Genomic DNA, 7,938 nt, shown 5'->3' on the forward strand with positions numbered 1-7,938 from the left:
GGGGGGGGGGGGGAGTTAGCAGCCGCGTCTTCGTTTTGTTCTCCTTCAGATCACTTTCGCCGGAAATGGCGCCTCGTCACAACGGCCGACCCGTCTGGCCTGGCACGCCCGCGCATCAAGGCAATATAGCCACACCGCCGCGGCCGCGCCGACAGTAGGGCTGTGGGACGTCCCGATCTTTACATCTCAATACGGTACCGATCATAGAAACACAAATATCGCAGCATCGAAGGAATCTTGAAATTGGCACCCGAGTGGCATTGAACTCATCTCGACACCCTGCTTTGATGTCACGATAATTTCGTACATACATTTCGAGGTAGACATCGAGGCACTGTGCACAGCCTTACCTGGCACACCCACGCATCGCGCCACTCCCACAGCAGCAGCAGCCGCAGCAGCAGCGCGGCCCGCGCGCGCCGCCCCGCCCCGCCCCGCCCCGCGCTGCCCGGGCCGGCACCTGCCAGCCAGCCCAGAGTCGTCACTTCCGGCGGTACAGCCGGTCGCACAGCAGCCGAGGCGGCCCGGCCGAGGCGGCGGCCGCCCACCCGAGGGGAGGTAGCTCCGCGGCGCGGTGGAACATGCTACGTCTGGCCGCGAGGTGGGTGTTTTGAACCCGCGGCGGGGGCGGCGCCGTCCCGCGGGCGTCATCCCGGCCCTGTGCTTGGAGTGTGTGTATACAGACCACACTCGCGGTGCTTTTCCTCCTCCTTCGCAGCCGTCATCACGGCCCCGCACACAGCCCCGCACCGAGCGGGCGGAGCCGGGCGGAGCACCCAAAGTGTATACACTGGACCCAAACCACTTATCCAAGCAACGGAAGTTGGCGATTCCAAGTAGCAGTGGCGGTGCCCGGGCAGCCGCGTGGCTAATTAAACAGCACACGAGCTCTCTGGGCTCCGGCACAGTTCGGCTCAGCTCCGCACAGCCTCCGCGCGCCCCGCGCCCTGCTGGCCCGCCCTCCGCCCCGCGCCCCGTCAGCGTCTCGCCTGACGCGCCAATTCCGCGAGCGTCACTGAATAATTGCAGCGCCAGGAGTGGCGGGCCGGGCGGAGGGCGGAGGTGTCCAGGGGTGTCTGAGGGGCTCCAGGAGGAGACCCGAGAGGAGATCAATGCAGAGGCGAGGAAGGGAACTCCACCCCGCCCGGCCCCGGCCCCGCTGACTCGATTGACCTTTCGCTGAAAGCCCCCCCCTATTCATATCAAGTTTTGTTCCGCCTCGACCCCCTTCCCTCCTTCAAAACTTATTGTTGTAAGTACACAAAGAAAAATACGCGCATAACATAGTTGCGAAAAATCGCAAAAAAATATCGAGAAATACCACTGGCCAAATACTTGTGTAAACTCACCAATACTCTTGAATACTCGGGTGTACTCGCGAAACTCATTGCGCCGGGTGTAACTGTGAATACGCAGCTGTTGTGGGTTTGCCTACTATTTACCCAGTGAGAAATGAGTTTTCTTGAAAGTCGATTCGACGTCGAAACAATCGAATAAACGTCATTTTGTCCCCCAAATCCACATCTTTTCAATATTTTGACGTCGATACGTTCCCATTTCTCTCTGGGTTAAACCACCCTGCTACCGTCGCTCACCGCGGCGCCTTATGACCCCGTGCGGGTATGCAACCCACCCGCACGCCTGCATCCGGTACAGTATAAGCAAAATAAAGGAAGGATCTCTGGACCACCCTGTACATACCAGGTGGCTGTTTCACCCCGCCCACCCCCGTAGTCATGTTGTACCGCATTCCTAAGTGCGGTCGAGTTGCCTACTCACTCGGCCCGTATGGCGCCGTGGTCAGGGAAGCCCGCCCTGCCGCCTGCGTGCTGTGCAGTAGAACTAGAGAAGTGCGCGGGGTGAACCAGCCACCTGGGAATTAGTAACAAACTAGTAACAATATTGCAACCGAGTGTAGTATATGCGCTCCTGTGTTGCAAACGCTCTAAGCTGACTGTCTCCTTTTAATACGGTTGCAGCCTGCGGCTAGACAGCACCAGCAGTGAACTTGTTTTTCTTCACCCATTCAAGAAAAAGAGCACAATTGAATGGTCACTTTTCACCGTTCTGACAACATTAACGGACCCCGCTGTTTCACTAGAGCAATTTTCTCGCTGTCGCAGCAAAGAAGAAGCAAGGAGGAAGATGCTTCATGAACATGGCGGCCGGCCGATGTGTTTGTTTATATGGTCCGGCCTCGCCACCCGCCATGATCGCAAAGTAACCTCTGCCTTCCTCTTCTTTAGCGGCAGCGGACAAATTGTTCATACACACTTAAAGCTTACGAACATTTTAATTCATGGCTTACTGATTTCTGTGTACGTGCTCTGCTTACGCATTTTTAAATACGCCGCGGTGTGAACAAATTTGTTCATACTGGCGTATTAAAAAATGCGTAAGCAGAGCACGTACACAGTAAGCTATGAATAAAAATGTTCATAAGCTTTTAATGTGTAGGGAGGAGAGACAGCACGCCCCCATTCGTATCACGCGCGCTCGCGCACGGACGCACGCACTGCGGCTCCTCGCCGTGCAGCGCTAAATAAAAACCAAACCGTCGGATGGATCCGTTGGGGACCTCCACTGGGCCGCGGACGGGCCGCGGGGCGGCGCGGCCTTGCCTCATCCGCCCGCCCCGCCCCTCTCCATCCTGTACGCCCTGCATCCTGCGCGCCCACACGTTCAACAACCCACCAGCCCATTTGCAAGCAAACATCGTCGTCGTCGCCGTCGCCGTCATTGCCCCTTTCGAATTTGCACTTTTGGTGAACTCAGCGGTCGGGGGGCGGAAAACCGGTCGGAGAGCGTGCAAAAAAGAACCGCGCGGGGAGAGGGGGGGGGAGGCAAAAACTCCGCCCTGTGAGCTGTGCCCTTTTGTGTGGCCCCTCCCTCCCCTCTATCGCTGCTTCCGGTGCGAAATCGACTTCCTCAAACAACGACACTACAGCGTTCTTTTATTAACGTACTCGGAACGGATTCCCACGCATGGCATCCGGCCGAGGAGGAGAAGACGACGGCGGCGACCGGAACCGGCGGACTTCCGTCCGTCTCAACGGACAAACACTCCGACCGAGCGGGCCGGGGGGCCAGAGGGCGCGGCGGCCGAGAGGAGCGTCAGGTGCAGTCGCCGCGGCGGGGCGGGCCGGGACACTTCCGGTCCAGCGCGGATGGGACGAACCCTCCCGTGGACGTGGAGGCCCCCCCCCCCCGCACTGAGCCAATACCGAAACACAAAGTAATCGTGATTGGACGCCTTGGTCCAGTTGAGGTTGGGCCCCTCGGCTCAGTCTTGTGGCGCGATCGGCTTCTACTGCGACAATGGGAAACACCGTTCAACAGGCTGACGGCTCTGATGGCTAGGTAGAGATTCAAGTTCCCCTGGGTTACACCTCACCCGAAAACCTCTAGCTGCAACCCGAAAAGGCGACCGACCTCCCTGAGCGCGCGCCATGTAACCGGCGAGCACCCTGTCGAGGGCCGCGTGGCCAGGATGTGGTCACAAAGCGCTGTGGTCAACCATATCACCTCCAAAGAAACAAGTGGGGCACCATAACAGTGGACCTTTAGGAACGAGTATTGGAACTTAAGCTCAAGGCACCTTAAGCTTAAGATACATGTTCTTTAAGGAATGAAAGCTGCACCATAAGATGGAATGCTGCTCAATAAGTTTGATGCAACCTCAGGAGCGAGGCCGGCCCGCGCCGCCGCGGCCAGGTCCCCGCGGGCGCGGCGGCCGGCGCGTGTCCGTCAGCGCGGGGTGCGGTTATAGCCCGCGCTGGCCCCGCGCAGCCCGGCACGGCGCAGCACGGCACACTGGCGCGGGCGGGCGGGCCCCGGCCTGGGACTCTTCGCGATAGCGCGGACAAAACCCTTCGCGAAATCCCGCAGACGCTTCCCCAACCCAATGACAAACGCAATGGCCTGAAAACGGGCAGTTCCAAGAGGGCGGCCTTACTCTGGGGGCCCCCACAGCCCCGGCCCGGGGCAGGCCCCCAGTGGGAGCAGGTACCCCCACCGGGGCCCGGCGGGGCCCAGCGGGCATCGCTTCCAGCAAACTGGTGGGATGACTACTCGTTAGCGCGTTTCCCAGAGCCGGGCTGGCTCAGCAGCTCTGCCCGCGCCATGGCTGCCCCTCGGGCTGCCCCCTCCCACTCATTACAACGCGAGTTAGGCCGTTCTCACGCGCCCCTTTTAAATACCCACGCCCGGCCTGGCCAGCCCATGGGGCCAGCCCGGCCGGCCATACCGCTCCCACACGCAGATCCGGCCCGGCCGGCAGGCCCCACACTCGCATTCCCTCGCGCCCCGCCTCTCGCGCACACCTACGTGCCGCGCCGCGCTTGTCCAACACTCGCATTGGCACCCGGCGTCCGGCGTTCGACACGAGCACGCTGGCCGCCAGCTGGGGCGTCCGGTCCGCGGGGGTTTTCTGGCCGGAGAACGGCGTGAACGTGCACGGGGCATGGCCCATGCTGGGATCGGGCCACCCCCAGCTGCACCCGGCGGCCCCTCCCCTACCCCTCCGAGTCGGACTCTCCCGCCAGTGTTGGCTTACAGGAGCCGATCGGCCTCGCGGATCAAGTTCAATCCACGGATCCCCTGGGAACCGTGCGTCTCTCCTCTGCTGGCTGGCCCGCGAGGCGACCGGCCCCAGCCGCCACACTTGTCACTCCATCGCGATGCTCGGTCCACGGCCGTCCTGAGCGTGGTCGCGGCCCGCCCGGCCCATGGCCCGGCCCCCGCACCTCCCACACCGTGTTGACTCGCGGCCGGACCAGAGCGGCCCGTCGCGCACGCTGCAGCACTCGCCTCGACCAAACTTGAGGCCGCGCTGGGCGAGCCGTGGCCGTGTCCGGGCGGGCCGGTGCTTAGGCGAGTACGACCGTAGGCAGCCGTAGGCAGAGACGGGACGAGACGAACCAGAGTGGGCACGACGCAACGTAGGCGCTGCAGCCCGAGGAGGCGGAGCAGAGCAGAGCGCTGGCGTGGCGTGGGGCGTGGGGGCCCCGGCCGTCCCGGCCCTGCACTCTGTTGCACTACAGGGTGTTCAACAGCCAGGGTCCTGCGGTATGCCTGCGGCTCCACCTGCCTGCCAGCGCCGTCTGCCCGGTCGGCTGCAGCGCGCTGCCATGGCTGGCGGAGCGGCCATTGCCGAGTTTCCATCTCGCTTTGTTTACTAACAGTAACGTCCTGGCCCCGTGTGCCCCACGTGTCGGCCGGGGACGCGGTGCAGCCGGCTGCAGTTGCATTCTGCACTCCTGCAGGGAACAGCAGACTTCAGGAGAGGATCGGAAAACGGGCAGGCGAAGGAGCAGGAAGAACAGGCGGGCCCGGCCAAGGGGCCCGGCCCAGCAGGACGGCAGACCGGGCAGACCAGGCAGGCAGCCCCGCCGCCGTGGCCCCGCCGGGCCCTGCGGGGGGAGGGGGGGGGGACATCCTGTTGTGTTGTGATATCCCTCCCCGGGCAAAGCACCTGTAAACGCTCTCGTACTCACCTTCAAGGCACACCACCTGGCAGCCATCTTGCTTAAGCCTCCTGGCCACCACCTGCAGCGTGTCGACGGCGGGCGTGTCGTCGGCGTACACCACGAACACGCTGTCCTTGTAGGCGGAGGTGATGCGCTCGCGCAGGTCGCGGCACTTGATGGTGGACGCCAGGTCGATCTTGCCGGCGCCCAGGCGGCGCAGCATGATGCTGGGGATGCTGAAGTTGACGGCGTGCCGGATGTGGGACTCGGCGAAGTCGTGCGAGGAGCGGCAGTCCAGCGTCACGAGGCGCGCCGCGTCCTGGCGGAGCTCGCGCAACAGCCAGTCCCTGCTCACCCACTGCGGGCTGTCGCTGTCCGACGGCATGGTCACGTCGCGGATCACTTATCGCTGCACACCATAACACCACAACAACACCGCTCTCGCTCTCCTGTCGATCTCGCGACGCCTCGGCTGCGCTCGGCGCTCACTGTGTGCGCTCTGCACTGTGACTGTGAGGGTGAAGCGAGGCGCGGCCGCGCGGCGGGCTGGGCCCTGGGCTGGCAGCCTGGCTGGGCTCGCTCGGCTGCTCGCTGGGGCCGCGCCCGCCTGCCTGCCTGGCTGCGCGCCTGGCTGCCTGCCCGCCCGCCTGCGCGGGCTCTGCTTGCTGGTGCTGTGCTGCGGTGGTGGTGCCCCTCCCCCGCCCCTTCACCCCCCCTCCCCACACCGAGAGGGGCGACGGCTTCCCCCTCCACTGCTTCGCCGAGTCGAGCCAAGTCGAGGCGGGCCGAGCCGTGCCGAGCCGGAGTGGGGCCCACCTCACCTACCGCCGCCCCAGCCCCGCCACCTCGGCCCCAGCCAGTGCTGGCGCGCTAGCGCTGCCAAGCCCAGAGCCAAGTTCATTCAGGACCTCCACCTTCCCCCTACGCACCTCGCACGCACCCCTCCCCCCTCCCCCGGCCCTCGGCCCGTCCCTGCTGCGCTCGGGTCGGTAGGCGCCATTCGGCAGGGGCGTCTCCTAATGAATGGAATGTGTGCATTCCTCTCCTTGGCATAGCTGTGCAGCACACAGTGCAGCCTGCGGCCTGAGGCCGGCTGCGCCCCGCGCTGCGCCCCGCCTGCCCTGCGGCCTGCTTGACCTGTTGCTGGAGTGCGGCTCGAGTTGGCGCTGCAGCCTGTGTCCTGCGAGGGTCCTGCGGCCGGGCCGGGGAGATCTAGAGGGCCTCGGGGAGGGAGCCGGAGCCGACGACACGCTGGGGTCGTTGCGAGGACGAGCCTCACGGGCCAGGGAGAGGTGGTTGGCCCGGCCCGCCCCGCCCCGCCCCTCCCTCCGGTGTAGGTAAGTACGGAGAAATGCTAATGCTCGTGGAGATGAAAAAGGGAAAGGTTACTGGTTACTGCCTGTTACTGGAAGCAAGGGGGAGGGGGCAGTCAACTGGAGCAGCATCACAGGGAAATGGATCGATCTTGATTAATGCACATTCGCTTTATCGGAAAAGAGAAGCTATTTGTCGTATCTGGGATATGGAGTAAAATTAGGGCCTCGAGTGGCTGAGCTAGATCTGGAAATGAAACGATAACAAACCATCAAATAGGTACTAAAATTAGTGGCTGGGCGGTGTCCAGAGACTTAACTAACATCATGTCTGACCGATCATTCGTGCAAAAAACGCAGTTCTCAATGAGAGAAAAAATGTTCTCGTTCTGAGAGCAAATTTCTGCTTTATTTGAGTGGCGATTTTTATTGATCCAAGTACATTTCATGCTTACACGTTCCTGGATCGTTTCATTGATTCAAAAAAGCAAATCCTACTAAAAAAAATTGGTTTTGAGAAATTAAATTGTCTAGGCTACCCTTCTTAAAAAATGGCCCCAATACCAGCGGAAATTGTCAGTATATCAATGATAACAGTAATTCCATTCCGTTCTAGATGTAATAGACTACTTATCAATTAGTGAAAACGTTCTCAATTCCGGAGCATCATGAGATCCGTATAGTTCTGAACTTTTCTTTCTCTTAGAATCAGGAGAACCCCCTTTTCTGAGTGAGCGGAGTGGTGTAGTGCTAAGCTGCACCCGCCGCCACGCTTCCATATGCGGTTCAGGAAAAATTGCAAGACGCGACCCGCCCACATGGTCCTGGTCTGGTACGTACCTTGTGTTAATTGGCTGCAGAGCTATTGCTGGAGGATGCCAATCGGCTTATTGCATTCACGTGTTCATTTTCCGATGAAGCATTCCACCTCGCTGTGTTTCCGTGACACACTCCTATAGCGACGATACTTTCCAGTATGGTCCTCTCTGGTCTGGTCTGGTCCACTCCAGCATTTCTTCGAATCAAAAGGACGCGTTCCTAGTTCGTCTCCACTTCGGGCTCCGGCTGACGACCTGCTGACTGCTGACGGAGGACGGCAAAACATGCGGGGTGCCTACTTTCAGGGGCTCATTTTATTTCTCTGATGAAATATTGGC

At 61.3% G+C, this 7,938-nt stretch overlaps 1 protein-coding gene across 1 annotated transcript in view; it reads right to left on the minus strand.

The window, feature by feature from the left end:
• Window positions 1-6,119, minus strand: part of LOC113216705 (dual specificity protein phosphatase Mpk3-like) — a 21,832-nt gene extending 15,713 nt beyond the window's left edge. The window contains exon 1 of the mRNA XM_052273024.1: window positions 5,496-6,119. Coding sequence (XP_052128984.1) covers window positions 5,496-5,853 — 358 coding nt within the window. The 5' untranslated portion in view covers window positions 5,854-6,119. The remainder of the gene's footprint in view (window positions 1-5,495) is intronic.
• Between the last annotated feature and the right edge of the window lie 1,819 nt (window positions 6,120-7,938).

This window comes from Frankliniella occidentalis, unplaced genomic scaffold (assembly GCF_000697945.3).
Source record: "Frankliniella occidentalis isolate FOCC.00 unplaced genomic scaffold, Focc_3.1 Scaffold240, whole genome shotgun sequence".
Classification (NCBI taxonomy): domain Eukaryota; kingdom Metazoa; phylum Arthropoda; class Insecta; order Thysanoptera; family Thripidae; genus Frankliniella; species Frankliniella occidentalis.